The sequence below is a fragment of the Podarcis vaucheri genome (genome assembly GCF_965113315.1).
Source record: "Podarcis vaucheri genome assembly, chromosome: 14".
In the NCBI taxonomy this organism is placed as follows: domain Eukaryota; kingdom Metazoa; phylum Chordata; class Lepidosauria; order Squamata; family Lacertidae; genus Podarcis; species Podarcis vaucheri.
Window position 1 is genome coordinate 4426900 of NC_138752.1, and position 17319 is coordinate 4444218.

General features: G+C 43.0%; 1 protein-coding gene across 3 annotated transcripts in view; it reads right to left on the reverse strand.

Moving 5' to 3' along the window:
• The window catches only part of ICE2 (interactor of little elongation complex ELL subunit 2), a 31457-nt gene that overhangs the window by 7985 nt on the left and 6153 nt on the right, over positions 1 to 17319 (reverse strand). For 2 of the 3 annotated variants that reach the window (XR_014213384.1, XM_082198020.1), the window contains exons 3-11: positions 16238 to 16505; positions 14415 to 14534; positions 13236 to 13370; positions 11354 to 11476; positions 10137 to 10296; positions 8929 to 9098; positions 6125 to 7256; positions 5700 to 5863; positions 2837 to 2966 (exon numbers count right to left, since the gene is read on the reverse strand). Coding sequence is in view for 2 of the 3 variants with exons in the window: in XM_082198020.1 (XP_082054146.1) it covers positions 2837 to 2966; positions 5700 to 5863; positions 6125 to 7256; positions 8929 to 9098; positions 10137 to 10296; positions 11354 to 11476; positions 13236 to 13370; positions 14415 to 14534; positions 16238 to 16505 (2402 nt within the window). In the remaining variant the exon portion in view is untranslated. The remainder of the gene's footprint in view (positions 1 to 2836; positions 2967 to 5699; positions 5864 to 6124; positions 7257 to 8928; positions 9099 to 10136; positions 10297 to 11353; positions 11477 to 13235; positions 13371 to 14414; positions 14535 to 16237; positions 16506 to 17319) is intronic. The other variant, XM_082198021.1, reaches the window with a different exon arrangement.

Genomic DNA, 17319 nt, shown 5'->3' on the forward strand with positions numbered 1-17319 from the left:
TTGCTTGCTCTAAACCTGTTTAAATCTTTAACAAGGAAAAATGCGTTGTTAGTAGGCTTTTCTGGATTTTTCTGTGTACAGAATCAAACATTTGCTTTTTGAAGTGCAGAAGTCTGTGAACAATTAATAAACTTGAACTGAAAGTTTCTTTCTGCAACTAATTTCTTTGATTCATCTCTGTACACAGAGATGGGGAGAGTATTTAAACACTTACTTGTTTGAATGTTCTGTCACTTACTAACTAATGCAGTCTTGAATCTGTATTGTGCTTTGTTTGAATTTCAGTTCAGCCATTAAATGTGGAGCACCTTTCCAGCCACTGCATGTGCTTTGCCAAAAGCGCTCTGAAGTTAGGTAAACTTTACATAGACATTGTATTCGACATACTGCTATCAACTCCAAGCAAATGTCAATTTCCTGACAGCAAGATTATCAGTCATACTTCATGGCTGGTTACACAAGAAAGGAAGATTATTAGGAGGTGGGGGTTTGTTTGTTTTTTGGTTGGCTTGCTTTTAAACTTTATCCCTCTAACCAAGAAATCCTTATGAGCCACAGGAAGAGAGAGGGTGGGCATCCTCAGTCTGCATATTTTATCAGTAACTCAACTACCTTCAAAGAAGCATTTATTTATTTATTATTTCCAGGTATGTGTGGTTTTTTTCTTGCCTTGCCCTACACTCAAAAAACCCACAAAGCGGCTTATAAAATGATGAAATGCAATATCATTAAAAAGTAGAAAAAGCCATCTGCTCATACTTGTGAAACTGATTTAGTCCAGCTCTTAAAAATCACAAGGGTAGACAAATTAAAACTATGCTGTGCTGCTGGAATGGGGACCTGGGATATGTTTCCATTTTGCTAATTTTCAGAGCTGGTAAACTTGCTAACTCAGGGTGCTCAGTTTTGAACAGATTTCTTTATTCCAAGGCAAATGATATCATAGTAGCAACTGCTCTGCACAACTAAAGATAAGTCCTGGATGGTTAAATCCAGTCGAATTCAACTATGGGGTGCGGTGCTACTCTCCACCAGCCAGTGATGGAGTAACAAAAAGTCTCTCACCCAGCCCTGTATTGTTGTTAGCAGTGCAATGAAGGGTCATGGACAGATAGCAGGGAGTAAGTCTATTTAGGAAGGGCACTGACTATCAAGAATCTGCCTTCAGCACTCCAAATAATGTTGCTTATGGTCATGATGACCCTTTGGATATTTCCAACTCTACAATTCTTTGATTCTATGAAAGGACCAATAATCCAAAACACTCAGATTCCTATTCTCTAGGCATACTTCTGCTAAGTACAGGCCTGATTTTATTTTTATTCTTACAAGTTGTGTAATACATTACTTGAGAATAACCTTCTGGGATCAGTTGTTTCCAACAGCAAGCAGCCAGATATCTCTGAACATTCACAAGCAGCACATGAAGGCAATGACTTTGTTCTGTTTAGCAGAGACAGGCTGCTTCTCAAAAGGGATGCTCCTTTTAGCTATCACAGCTAATAGACTGATGTTCCCTGGGGTTTTTCTAATCCCTTTAAAAGGCCTTGTATGCATGGGGCTGTAGCGGATCCCACCGCTAACCACCAATTAATATGTAGCAGATTCATCCTGCTCCCAATTAAATATAGCGGACCCACCTCACAGTATGCCAATTAAATGAATGTCTGCAATTTACCACAGGCTATCTTGTGTGAGAGAAACTGCGATTCAAGGAGTCTCAGGCAGGAGTTAACCAAACAAGAGAAGTTTTATTTACAAAGAAGAAGAAGAAGTTGGTGAAACAAAGTTGGGTCAGGAGATGTGTTCTTTCAGGTAGAAGTTAACTTATTACTTAAGCCAAATATGATTATGTTACAGGTTAAACACAGTAATACAGGCACATCTTCTCAAAATCAGCGGTTACACTTCAGTTTCTGTTACTCCTTTCCAGGTCCTTATGCTTAGGTCCAGCAGATGCTTCAGGTCAATGTTTTTAACACAGTTTATTAATTTGGTTCAAGTGCAAAGGGGTCATTTTTGTCAGTTAACTAGTAATCCCACTGAGGTATTCAGGTTAGTATAACAGACCCAGGGGATCACTTCACCCCTTGTTACTGGCTTGGGATTCTTCTTTTCCTAGAAGAACTCTCCCCTCCTGGCTGGAATGAGACCCAGGTAGTCTGTATTCCCACAGCTTCTCCCTCTCCCTGCTCAAGCTCAGCCCTCTGTATACCCTCCCAAGACACTCCACATGGTCTTCCTATCTTAAACTACGAGGCTCTTTCCTCTTGCTAGAGTTAGTGTCCTCAGTGTGGATGTTCAACTCAAATCAGAACCAGCTCTCCCTCAGTCAAATCCTATCCTAACCCCCACCTCCCAAACTACACCCTATCTCTGTCCCTATCTCCAATCTCTTTCCCTTCTCTATCCCTATCCAACTCTATCCCTCAGAAACAACTCCTTTTGTTCTCCCTCCCAAAGTGCTGGCTCAACCCCTCACCGACTGGCTGTCTTGGTAGCCAATCAGAGAGGCTCCAGCCCCCTGGTGGAATTCTAAGGGACTGCATCCCCAAACTCTGGCCGGACTCTGATGTCCATCAAAAGTGCAATTGCTACATCTTTGTGGCCATGAATTCCCTATGCATGCCACAGGACTTAATTACATATTGGAACATTCAGCATAGTTTTTCCATTGAGAAATTATTCCCAGTTGGTCCATATTTTTTTTAAAAAAATGGTTATGTGAAGAATTTTGCAGAAAGAAAATGACAGGAAGTTACGATCCCCTTAAGTGCAGGATCAGAAAATATTAACCCAGAACAAATCAACTTATGTTCAGCAGGACTAAACTTACCAACTGTAAATGTACTTCTTGAATGTAACAAACTCTCTGTCCACAGACGACACACTTCACCTTCAGTTAATGCTTCCACTCCATAGAAGGCTTGATATTCTAGCTTTGGCAATACGTAAACTGGAAAGTACTGCAAAACCAAAGGGGAGGGGGTGTTTTCACTTGGTTAACATATTTTTAGTCTATATACTTCATAAATAACCAGAAGCTGATTCACTGCCACTGCCAGACTGGACTCATCTGGGACCAGGCCTGGGTTCATGAAGCCTTCCCTTAATCTGAAAACTATTTTGAGATGCAAAGTAGCAAAGGAAGTAACTTCTGGGTGATTATCTTCTTTGTGAAGGTTCTACAATATGCACACCAGCGTAGCAACTCCCGCTGGCGCCTGGGGCAAGGGGGTATGCGTGCACACACACCCCCACACACACACCATGGAGGGGCATCCAAGTGTGTTGCCCGAGTGAATGCATCCCTCCTGGGAGGGAAGCAGCTGGCGTGCGCCAGCCCAGCACTGTAGGAAAAAACAGTGGGGTGCACCGCTGGGAGGGCGCCCAGGACTTCGGAAGAACACCTTCAGGCCGGCACTTACACGCCTCTCCCGGGTGCCCATTCCAGGTGCCCTTCCAGCAGTGCGTCCCATGCTGCTTTTTCCGGCAGCACTGCGCCCGCTTGTGACCAGGAGGGATGCAGCAGCTGGAGCGCCCTGCAGGCTGTGCACCACCCACGTCCCACCCCGCGCTGAGTTTTCAGGCGGCGCTGGTTCCACCTGCTGGAGGCCACCCTGCAGTCCATGACACCCTGCCCCACTTCCTCTGCTATGCAACTTTTCGATACATGCATTGTGAGGATATAAATGTGGAAAACCTACGAGAGCTCAGAGTCTGCCTCCCTTCAGCTCTGTAGCATCAGGGTAAATTCAAAAAGTACACAGTGGTTCTCACCCTTTGGTATTCTCTTAAGAGCACCACAGCAGTAATTGTCACTGCTGGAGTAAACAGTCTTGAGGTCACAACCACACCGTGGTTTCAATTTTGCATAGATGCATATTTGTAATGGCTCTATATGTCATCATCGATACAGTGCATTCTACTCACATTGGGAAAGTTTGTTATGGATAGCTACAATCTAAAGATACTGATTATATGACCTGACTTCATTGTACTTAACAACATTTGCACCTATGTGAATGGAATGCACGGGGCATTCTGAAAATCCAGAAGTGCAATGCTGCCACCTTTAGGAAGTTCAAGGACAAAAAGAGGCCTAAGATATTCTGAGGCAACTCCCCACAAACTAATTTTATAAGCATCATTTGTGTTACTTATCTTCTGCAGAGTAGCAATAACATTTCCCCAAATGTATGCCTCTCTAATTCTTAAGAGGATAAACCCTGCCCCTTACATTTCACTGTATGGCATTGGCAGTAGAATGTTACTAAATAGCAGAAAGGAACAAAACAATAGGGATTTTTGAAATGGAGAACTTTTATTTTCTTTGCAGTACATAAATTCTGTCAGTGCAAGTACTTTGTATGGATATAGTATTATAACCATAATACTAGCTTGAGCCATCAACCCTAGATTGGATTCTGGTTTAAACTGTGGAGGCAATAGGTCCATAGTTCAGAAGCAGAGCACAGTGCTCCTGGTTCAGTCCCTGGCATCTCCAGTTAAAAGGAACTCAGGCAGCAGGGCTGGAAAATTCCTATTCTGGCTGGTAGTCTAGCACCTGTCCTTTGAATGAACTGAAGTGTGAGGAAACTCCAAAGGTGGCCTCACCTATAATGGGTTGCAATCATCCAAACATCAAACAACTTTCCAGGATGTGGACAACAGTGGCCAGGCCCTTTCTGTCGAGGAGCAACCTTAGCTGGGGAATGGTGCTTCGTACTACAGGTGCCACTGAGGCATCTGTAGCAAGGCATGGATCTAACACAGTGCTTCTCAAGCTTGGGTCTCCAGCTGTTGTTGGACTACAACTCCCATCATCCCTAGCTGACAGGACCAGTGGTCAGGGATGATGGGAGCTGTAGTCCAACAATAGCTGGAGACCCAAGCTTGAGAAGCACTTACCTAACAGCACCCTCAAGCAACAAAGCTGATTGTTTATGGAGAAATGGAGCCCCAACCATGTTGTTGTTCACACATCCCAAGCTGCAGTGGAGGGGTCTCCAATCATCCTGGGAGGCTCCTCATCTTTCTGCTTAGCTGGCACAACAACAGAAGCAGCAACAAATTTGTGTGCTTAGCTTACATGATCAAACAAAGTGTCAGGAAAAGCATCATACGTAGTTTTTCCCCTAACTTCCTTCCGCCATAGAACTATAGGACTCTTTTAATGAAAGGAGTCTTGGAAGACAATGAACTACACAGATGCTGCACACAAGGAGCTGGTGGAAAGGGGTAGTGGGGAAAGCAGCAACACAGGGAGTCCTCATTTCCTCATTCTCTGCTTTGGTGAAGAAAGTGGGACTTGCAGCTGCTGCCAGCACTCCAGCACAGCATGCAGGTCAGCCACCCAGAGTGGGGAGAGGCTCAGAGGGAGCTGCAGCTAAAGCAAGAGGATGCTGTCGAGTGGGAGCTGGAGCTAAGCCACTAACTCAGTTGATTAAGGATAAGACCCGTAATCTCAGGGTTGTGGGTTCAAGCCCCAAGTTGGGCAAAAGAGTCCTGCATTTCAGGGGGCTGGACTGGATGACCCTTGTGGTCTCTTCAAACTCCATTCTATGATTCCACCTTCTCAAAGTGGACCAAGCTCTGGCTGCTGACCAAGGAGGTGGCAAGTGAATTGGCTCAAAGAGAAAATCACATTCTTTTACATGTCTGGAAAAACACGAGCCCCACTTAACACTAAAGCTTACCCTTTTGACTTTTGCTTTCTTGTTGGATGGCCTCTGCTCTACTTTCTGCACAGGGCAGCGCACCAGTAGCTGCAGGTCGCCAAGGCTGAACAGCTTGTAGATAAGATTGCCCTGTTGAGGAGGTTCATATTCCAAACAATCTTCAGCTGCATCCCAAAGCATGTCTTCCCAAAAGAGAGAGGAAAAGGACAGTTGGTCGATATCTCATCACATTCACTGGGCTGCGCCCATTTAAAAGGTGTGTTTTCTGCCCTGCAACATGTAAGGATGCTGTCTGACTAATGGGTACATTGGATTCAACCTCAAAGAGGAAAGTGCTGACGGTTGGCCAGGATGTCCCAGAAGTTGTTGCACACCACCTGGATTCTGGTAGTGTTTTGCCCAATCAGGGACCACATTCTTAGCACAGCCACCAAAAAACTCACCTTTTTGAGATCCCTGAAAATATGATGTCCAGGTAACCTTGGGTAAGTTACTGGTACCCACAGTGGTACTTTGCTTGGGCTCCATAGCAGAAGGTACTTTTGATGGTGGATACCCCTGGTTTGGTGCAGGGCTTCTTTCAGAATTCATCTGCGGCTGCTCTTGTTGGTGTGGAGAAGGTGGCTTGAGAAGTTCAGCTTGCATTTTCAAAATCTGCCCAACAGGATCAAATTCTTTAGACATCTGTTCACAATCTTTTTTGGACACAGCCATTTCTTGAACTGGAATCCTTGAAGGATCTGCCAGTTTTCCTAACAGGGCTTGTTTCGAGCGAGGAGACTCAGGAGTAACTGCTTCAGGGCCTTGGCCAGAAGCAACCACACCCGATTCACAGTCAGTGCCATTTTTATGTCCTGTGTCAATTATCAAAGATTCCTCATCTGTGTCACTGCAGCAGGAGAGAATGGATGAGTTATCAACTTTGGCTGCATAAGCCAAACCTCCTTCCTTGAAGTTATCTTTATCTGAAGTTAATAAGGTATTCTTGTCCAGAGTTTCATCTTTGACGTAAACAACTCTTTTGCCATCTGGTTCAATTTCCATCGAATTGAACCCTTTAACTGATGAAATTGCTTCACAGTCCAAACCCAAGACACCACCACTTAATGCTGGAGTCCTATTAAAATCCTGTTCTGTGCTTAATTCTAGCCTCCGTTCAGGGCCTTTGCTCCTTCCTTCTCCAACATCACTGTTTACCTCCCACACTGACTCTTTCTCCATTTTCAGGTGCTTTGATAAGATTTTTGACATATATTCATGTTTCACAGGAGTGCTCTCTGGTGTAGAAGGCTTTGTTGTCAATGTGACATTGGTATGAATGTCTAGGCTGATGGAGTCGGATGTTTGCGAGCTTGTGCCACTGTGCATGTTCAACACTGGTACTTTTTCCATTTTCACATGCTCTGATGATATACTGGCAGGTTTTGCAGGAATGTTATCCAGTTTAGAAGCATTTGAATGCTTAGATACAGAACCAAACGTCTCTAGTTCTGTCACATCAGTGCCAAAGTCTAGATCCACAGAGTCAGGTACTTGAAGCTGTCTACCTTGGCATGCTTCAAGTGGTGCTCCCAGCTAAAGAAGGAAAACAAAAAAAATTACATAGAGAGCCACTCTTAACAGTGAACAAAATGATCTGCTTAACAGTTAATATATGAAGCCTATTCAATATTTCTGCATTGAATGTTTCAGGGGTCAGGCTCACACACAACAATTTCAATCTAAAAAACCCGTGGTTTATCAGACCAATAATTTGTATTGTGCTCATCTTTTTCCACCTACTACTCTCTCTTGTCATAATGGAAAACATTCAGAAATTGTTAACAACAGGTCCGAACTGGGAAACTGTGGCTTAAGCTCAGACTACAAACCAGGACTGGATCCGGGCTTGCACTCAATACAATAAATCACAATTTCCTTGTTTGGACATAATGGAAACTGTAGTTGAATTAAAGCACAGTAAGAGAAGGAAGTGAGCACATCATATGTTCTGACAAATTGTGGTTTGTTAGATTGTGATTGTTACATCTGATAGAAGCAAACAAGGGAAATGGAAGTGTTGAGAAGGTATACACTGGAATGGGGAAAACATTTCAAAACCCAGTTCATCAGTGATGAAAACATGTTCTTGTAGAAGGATTTGCAAATTAGCTACTGTTCGAATTTTGCCTCATTTTCTGTTATTAAGGCACATTAATGGAAATAGTGACATTTAAGAGCCAGTGCTGTACTCAACACCGTGGTGTACATGGACTGTGAAGAGCTGTGTTCATAAAATCATGAAGCTCCCTGGGTAACCTACACTCAGCCTCATCTACCTCAGAGGTTTGTTTTGCAGATAAAACTGGATAAATAGTACACTGCCCTGTGCTCCCTGGAGAGAGAAGGGGGAACTAATGTCACAAGTACACACACGCCCACCCTAAATGCCAACATTTGTTATCAAGAAAAGCCACATTTTATTGTCAGAAGACAGGTTTAGGGAAACCTGTATCCACTGCATAGTACAGAGTGTGGTGTAATGGCTGAGAATGTTGGGCTGGGAACAAGGAGATGCTGGATGGAGCTCACTAGTTGACTATGGACCAGTTACTATCTCTCAGCCTAAACTACCTCACAGGGGGTAGTTGTAAAAAAATGGGAAAGTTTCATTTATTTATTTTTACCAAGAAGGTAATTTCTCCAGGTAAATCTTGGAAAGATTCCTGTCTGAAACCCTGGAGTGCTTCTGCCACTCTCTGCTGGCTTAGACGGAACAATGGTCTGACTCAGAATAAGGCAGCTTCCTGTGTGTTTATCTGGCAGCCATGCAGAACAAAGATAGAAAATCCTTGTATACAGGGGGGCAAACTGAGGCAGGTTGAAAGTTAAAGATCTGCAGAGACCCAGCCCACCCAGGTACTCAGCATGACAAGGGGCACCTTCATTCTGCATGGTGAAATGCTCTGTACCAATGGAAAACAAAGGTGAAGCACTCTGGAAAAGACTCTGGTAAAGCTGGATCAAGAAGAGCTGGATCAAGATGAGCGCTTGCACTTTTAAGAAATGTATCCATGCAACCCTTGATGACTTGAAACTTCCCCCACCCCAAAATATAAAGGGAGGTTAGCAAGAACAGATATTCTGTAGCAGATTTCTATGCAGGATCAGGGAACACAAGATATCCAGTACCATCTCGTAAGTTGCACGAAAGTTAAATTCTCCCTCGTGCTCAATAAAACTAAATAAGCATAAAAATGGAACTCACAAGTCCTTCAGGTGGGTTGTCTAGTATCGCAGCATGTACCAAAACGCTTGATTTTTTAGTCATGTGGAAATCTGCCAGAAATTCATGATACAAATGGTTCTTTTCTCTCACTGTCATCTCTTTCTTTGGGAGAGGGGGATCAATATAGGCAACTCTGACTGGTCTGAAACCTTTAAAGAAAAAAAGTGTATACTCACTTTCCAGTAGCACAATCGTTATTTTTTGGACACCCACCTACAAATTAACTTCCTGTTTTCCTTTTAATTAAAGGAAGATGTGAGAAGATGCATTAATCAGTAGAGAAATAAAGGTGACGTCCTCCCAGTAACTTTAATGGGGCAACCCATCAAGATGGACAGGGAATAATGATGATGATGATGATGATGATTCCGGGTTTCTTATTCTGCTTTTCACAAACCTTTTCCTTTCACAAACCACTGCATTTCAACTGTCCTTACAGTAAAAAAAACACAAAAACTTGCTGAGTGGTTGGAGGAGAACCAGTATACCAAATCAGTTCCTTGTCTCCTCTCCTGCATAACTGCAAATAATTATGTAGCAATAGAATCAATGGTCATAATCAACTTGGGAGAACAATTTAGTGGGGGTGGGAAAAAGTAGCAGGAAAATATCACCAGAAATCATTATTAGTTGTGCTCCATGTCTCTGGACACTGTTACTGTTCTAAGTAGTAAGAAGGATGCAATATATCTGTGCATCTCTTTCTATAAACTTTGCGATTTTGCTTTACCTATTTTTCCTATTCTTCGTTATTTCCTGATGTTTGTTAACAAATTTGCTAAGTCTTGTTTTTGCTGCAACATAGTGAAACACCTCTGGATATAACTGACCTTTTTCCCACTACAAGAAATCTCTCCCTCCCCCTTCATTTCCCTTACAATTCCAAGAGATTAACAGCAAAATCCTTAAACATGTCCAATGCAATCCTAGACATGTCTACTTAGAAGGAAGTCTCAATTAGTTCAACTAGTTCAACCCCCCTAGGTATGTGGGTACAGTTCAAAATTCACCAGCATCTTCAAAGGGCTAGCAGGAAATGTTGTCAGGGCAATAATATTCTAATTTGATATCTGCTATATGAATGAAAACACACAATTTATATTATATACACCAGAAAATAAGCACCAGCCCTTTGGCTCAAAATATATTTCTCTGTGTATATATATATATAAATAACATGCACATACCTTCATTAGAGATGATTTTCACAGAAACCGGAAGTTCCCACTGTTCACTGTAACTCATACCATTATTGTTCAACAATGTAAATAATGACTCACTCGTCAGCACTACCTGAGGACCATATTTCAATACAAGTTTTTCAGCATTTGGATCTGTACTAACATCCTTTTTGAAAACAAAATGAGAAAACAAAGTGTAAATCAGAGTGAGAGCAATATGACATTCCACTATTAGACATGTACTGAAAGTACTTGATCCAGCAGGGGAAAATATTATGGGGGGAAATCATTTGATTTGGGGACAGGGGAGAAAGAGGAGCCAAATTTCTAAAGCAGGGATCAATATATTTATTAATACTGCAGATATATTTTCATGGATTCAAACACTAATGATTTTAAAGATGGAAACAACTTCCTTGCATGCATGATTAGATGCCCTAATAACTCTTGGAAGAATTCTTCAGCTGCAGTGCACTTTTAGGTGGTGCATAAAACCACAATGAAAATAGAGCAAAATGCTGAAGGCTTTTTCAGAACAAAAGCTCACTCACTCAGTGTTCAACTTCAGGTCCCCATATGTTGCTGGACTATTGGATAAGGTGGCTAGGGATGCTGAGAGTTGTAGTCCAACAACATCTGGGGAACCAAGGTTGAAGAACACTGATTAATGTGGACATCTGGTTCTGAATGTACTGTTCCTCTAGCAAAAAGCCTTGTGTGCCCACCAAAGGATCACTTCCAGCTTAGTGGAAGATCACTACACAAGAAAACTGATTCTCAAACCCAAGAGTGTAAGCCTCTGCAGAGGTTCTTGTAAAAAAAAAAAAACTGCTTGCAGTGCACTGGATTTTACATGTTACACACCACATCTTGTTTATTAACTGAGTTTCTCACAGTGTAATGCGACCCCCAACATGTTGTGGTTGCTCCACTGAAAGCTTTCAACTAGCACTTGTACAACCATTCACACAACTGCACAAACACATTTTCTTTCTCTGTTCCTTCAGTTCTTTGGATCCAAGACCAAATTAAAACTGGTATATGTCTACCTTCCATTAAACTGTATCAGACAAAAGTCATTTCTGATTAGGTGATGTGATGTACATTTTGACGGAAAATAATCACTAGGAATAGTTTGTTAAGAACAGCTGGTTCACAACTGCCACCCAAACTGAGGGGTTTGTGTGGTTATAGTTCTTGCTGATAGCATCTCACTTACTTACATTGTGAAGCGTTGAAGCTCTCTGCTCTGGAGTTGCAATGTCCACTTTATTTTTATGGTTATCAGGTAACTGTATTGGTGCAGGCAGTTTTGGAAAGTATCGCTTAACAAGGCTCACCTTTCCCTAGAATGAAAAAAGAATGAAAAAAGAGAACCAACACTTTTGGCTCGGCTTCCAAATGAACAGAAAACTTCAGTACAGTCGTACCCTTGGTGTCAGGTGGAAGGGCAGTTGTGTTATACGGAACCTCCAAAGATCTTGCAAAGCAGTTCCTCCTCTGGCGAGCAGGAAAGCCCCACCTCCAGTGGAGAGGAGGTACAGGGACCAGGAGATGCTAGGGAGAGCCTCAACACCGAGCCTGAGCAAACCGGAGAGGAGGAAAGTACCCCTTTGCCAGCGCCAATGCTGCACAGTAGGTTTTGGCGCAGGGAGGGAAGGAGAAGGTTGGGGGTCACGCGACTGTTATGCTGGGGGAGGTTCAAGGACTGACCACTCCCAGATTCTGCTAGCGATTGAGCCAGACATGAACTTATGACACTCTTCACTGTAAATAGTTTCCAGAATAAAGCCTGGAAAATACAGGTTGGAGTCTTGCCTGTTTGCTCTCAAGCAACCACACCACCACCTGACACTTGGTTTTTAAACAGCTTAGTTCTCAAACGTTTTCGCTCCTGAATGCCGCAAACCCGGAAGTGACTGTTCTGGTTTGAAAACAGTTTTTGAAAGCTGAACATCCGACGGGGCTTCCAATTGGCTGCAGTAACTTCATGCAGCCAATGAAAAGCCGCACTTTGGTTTCCAAATGTTTTGGAAGTCAAACGGACTTCCGGAATGGATTCCATTTGACTTCCAAGGTATGACTGTATGTGTTTCTTTCAAGATCGCACTCTTAGTCAAATGACTAATGTTACACTCAGATTGCTCGGTGGACAGAAGACTTATTTACTCCTGTGAAATATGAAAAGCTACCTTCAACAAATGGCATAAGACAGTTAAGTTCTCAGGCATTTGAGATCCATACTTGGAACAATTTGCATGAAGTACATGTTCAGAGGGCTCTGCTGGAATCCATTCCTCCCCCCATCTCTTTTCCCTTCCCTAACAAACTCCCTTCCCTCTTTTAGTTTGTTCTGGCTGTATTCACTTTAACTGTAAATAACAACACTCAAACTGTCCAATAATAAAAAATGGTGCCCGGGTGACAGCAGCAAGCCATCACTAAATCACACTGAGCAAGCTGGAGTTAACTCTTTATTATAGATACAAAAAACCCAATCAGAGGCTGTGCCTGCATGCCCATCTTTGCTCCTCCCACTCCATGACTCCCCTGGTTCTGGGAGACCAGAGGCAGGAAAGCTTGTCACAGCAAGAGGGGGAAGACGCCCCATGCCCCTTCACAAGCCTGACTCATCTCTGCCTCTTGGCCTCTCACTCTCCTGTTCAGCTCTGTCTCTGATTCTGGACTTCTCCCTGCCACAGTCTCTTCCCCCTCACCAAGCTCTGTTACCTCTTCAGTTTCTGACATCTCCTCCTCTCAGTCTTCTCCCTCTGACCATTCATTGTCGCGCCACCACCAATCCCCAGGCTCTGAGACTTCTTCCCTTAGGGGTTCCCCAACTTGTTCCTCCCACTGTTCCTCTGTGTTCAACCAGTCCCTGGCACTTGAGTTCAGTGCCAGAACTGTCATGAGAAGTGCCCTGCCAGTCTTCACTCAGTGGCAGAGAACATGTGAAAGTCTCAGGTTTAGTCCCTGGCATCACCAGGAAGGGCCGGAAAAGATCCCTGCCTGAAACTCTAGAGCACCAGCAACAGCCAGTGTAGATGATGCTGAGTTAGAGGTAGCCTTGGTATAAAGCATTTTCCTCCAGAAAGTACAACTTACCAAAGCAAGAAGGCATTTTTCCAATTTAAATGTCAGTTCTGTGCAGAACTTTCCTCCCATGATGCTGGTAACTTCTTGTAGGTTATAGCATTCAGGATAGTTCGTCACATAACCAATACGAGATGCTAAAAATTTCTTGGAAGGTAAAAGAAAATACGGTTGTAAAAGTGTGCTTTCTGCAACGGTGTCTCAGAAATAATGTACAGCTAAATTACAATGGAGTTTCAGTTCTGAAATACAAGCAACTTATAACTTACACAAGAGCCTCCCAGAGACCAGTAGGAAATCCTGAGAGCTTAAAAGCTCTCTTTTGGGGGTGCGGGGAAGACCCATCCAGTGTGCTGCTTCCGGAAGGTAAGAGTGTGTTTGTGTGTGCATGTGTTTGTGTGTGGCATTTGAGTACTTTTCCATGTATAAGACTCCCCCATGTATAATTGGGGACTCAATTTTAAGAAAATGGGGGGAGATGGCTCAGAGTTGTTGAGCTTTTTTGGGGGGAGGAAATGCCGGCATCCGCTAATCCATCGCCCACTTGCAGCAGCAACAGTCGATCACCAACAGACCCTTCCCAAGCAGAAAATCACTTAACTTGACTGAGAAAATGTGTCAGCTAGCAATCGCGCATGTCCCAGAACAGCAGCTGCCAACTGAGGCAGTGGCAGCCAATCCACAGCAGTCCTTGCTGCAGAAACCAATCACCAACCCAATTAGAGGAGAAGCAGCCCATCCAAAGCAGCCCTTCTAGCAGCCAACAATCAGCCACTAAATCTCTTGCTTGCGGCTGCAGCTCCTGCTTGCGGCTGCAGGCAATCACCCCACCCATCCACTATCCATATATAAGATGAGGCACACTTTTGAACATTATTTTAGAGTAAAAAAACCTCTAGTATTATACACGGAAAAGTATGGTAAATACATTTTTGCATATACATGCCATCCCTGAAACATAACCTCTGCATAAGATGCAAGTTGCTTCTATTGCATTTATTACTGGTAGATGTATACAACTTAAATATTTGTTGCTGTTTTGAAATTAGGGTATGTGTTCCCTCAGAATATATATATTTTAACATCTTACACATAGCGTCTCTCACCTAATAAAACCTCGTTTCCTATGTAGTTTCCAAACTATGTTTTTAAAGGTGAGAAAGCAGCAAAGCAACCTTTTACAGCTATTACCTTGGTGTAAAGCAAGGCCTCCTCTGAGATGTTATCATAATCTTTAGAGCAACTTCTGGCAGCATTTTGAGCAAACTTCAAGAACTCGCCAACTTCTCTGCTTACAAATTCTTTCATTTGCTAAAAAACAAACATAACCTACATCATACAGCATCTTTATTTTTTACATTTATAGATAGATGTAGATATATAGAGATAGTAGGTATTATTCACACTCCAAATGTGATGAAAGAGACACATTTACTTGGGCTTTAATGGGAAAATAAGACCAAGAGACAATGCTGTGTTGTAGTCTAGACTGAGTTTCCAAAAAGAATACACACAACAGAGATACAACCAATGCTTTTTTCTGGGGGTACTAAAGCGTATGAAGTATTGGCACCATTTTTTCTAGAAGAAAAGCACTGGATACAACCAAAATGTTGCACTAAATCCTTTGTCTGCTCCACACAGCCTCTTGCTTCCCCTTATCTGTTATCTTTCCTCACCTTTCATTCTCTTTCTGGCTCTCTCTTCCTCATTCCTGGTAGTTTTTTCTATCCCTTTCCCTCTTCTTTCCTTTACTGCTCTGCTGTCACTCAGCACAGTATTCCACACCAACCTCCAATCAAACTTGGCTGCTGCGTCCTTCATTTCTCTTCCTCCCATCCAGCTTTCTTTCCAGCTCCCATCCTCTGCCTTGTTTTGAAAGTGTCTTGCACAAATTCAGATGGCAAAAAGGGACAACAGTGGACTGCATGTGCGCTTCTCCTGCCAGCTCCATGGCAGCCACATACACAGGCATAGTTCAGAGTTTTGCATATTTAATAAAATTTGTATGCCACCTGATTCTAAGGGGCAAAAAACTCAGGAGTGTAACAGAGGAAGCTCAGAAGCAGGACCCCGGGGCAACAACGCTCTCCCCAAAGAACTGGTATGTGGGATCTTTTGCATGCAACACACACACTCTGCCACTGAGCTATAGCCCTTCCCCAAGGCCACCTGAAATGCACCTGCTGCTCCACAAATGTGGATTTGGTGATTTTCATCATCTATCAGGATTCATGAGTTGCCAAGCTACTGCAACCTCTTCTTCCTTTGCAATTCTCAGTGCAGTGGGGAAAAGGGACAGATCTACAAGGCAAACTACTTTACACAAAACTTTTCACGAAGCAGCCATAGCTTGGCTGGAGAAAAAACATTTTGCACCTAGTAAGGTAAAGGTAAAGGTACCCCTGACCATTAGGTCCAGTCGTGGCCGACTCTGGGGTTGCGGCACTCATCTCGCTTTATTAGCCGAGGGAGCCGGTGTACAGCTTCCAGGTCATGTGGCCAGCATGACTAAGCCGCTTCTGGTGAACCAGAGCAGCGCACAGAAACGCCGTTTACCTTCCCGCCGGAGCGGTACCTATTTATCTACTTGCATTTTGATGTGCTTTTGAACTGCTAGGTTGGCAGGAGCAGGGACCGAGCAACGGGAGCTCACTCTGTCGGGGGGATTCGAACCACCGAGCTTCCGATCAGCAAGTCCTAGGCTCTGTGGTTTAAGCTACAACGCCACCCGCATCCCTTTTGCACCTAGTAGGTAGAGGTATATCCCTAGCAGCTCCAGCGCAAAAGGATCTCTGGAGAAGAACTTGGAGAGAGCTACTGCCAGGGAGAGTATTGCACTATAAGAACAAGGCAGCTTCCTAAGTTTATAGAACTACATAGAGTAGGCTTCATGTGCCTGTACTTCAGTCAGACACAACACTACTGTTTCCATGAAAGGCTACCTAGTAACACTTGTTCATCTTATTAGCAAATTATGTCACTTTTATGGGAAATAGAGATGGAACCCTTACCAGATATTGTAAATGATCTTTCTGCTCAGATGGATCGATCAGGCTGGGATCAGCATTTAAGTATGCAGACAACAGAAATAAGTATCTCCTCTGTTGTTTCTCTGTCAAACTAGAAAAGTAAGGATAGGGGACTCTAGGCTCTTGAAAAGATGCAATCTCTGCTGCAGATTGGAATGCCACTGCAGCTGGTTTTACTGCAGGCTGCCCGCTAGAAGATTTGTTTTCTTTTGTTACATCGTTTGATATGCCTGCATTGCCTTCTGTGTGCCTGAAACAAATACAGACAATTTTTTTAAAATGTAGGCAAAAGCCTACAAGATCAACAGCCTTAATTCTCATTCAACAGGGAGCATAATTCATATTGCTACCACGACATTTTTAATACCTAACTTTCTAACAAAAATTCATAACTAGTTTTGTCAAACCATCATGACTACTTTGAAGAAACACCACCAGCTTGGTCAATGGCCAAGATCCAAGAAACCACTTAAATCCTGCATATGTTTACTCAGAGACAAGTCCCACTGTGTTCTTTCATTGTAAGTAAGAGGCTCATGTGAGCTCATTTTTTGACTATTTTTCAAGTATCCCCCCTCCCCCCTTGTCAGCTGCATAAGTAATATGTCAGACGGCATATGGAGTGGTTTTATGAGAAAAACAAACATAAAGGCCCCTTGTGCTCATGAAATTTGATTTATGGCACTATGGATCCAGGTCAGTTTATGTTATATAAATGCTATCCCACATCACACAGGTCCTCAAACGGTGCTATCAATTATACGGATGATACTCAAAACACTCTAATGGGTGATGGCTGGCTTACCTCTTAATTATTTAACATATAAGCATGCTCAGTAATAAGCACATTTTGGATTAACTAAACTGAGTGTTAACTGCTGATCTAGTGAAAAAGAAAGACTTGATTTACACACCAGGAAAATGTCTCAACAGTATCATGTCTACAGCTCTTAATAATACTACACAGCTGTCTCTCAGAATGAGAGAACATGTCCATCCTTGTGGCACGAACTGGCAAATTTAATTAAGCTGCTACACCAACAAGATGCTGACTCAGATGTGCC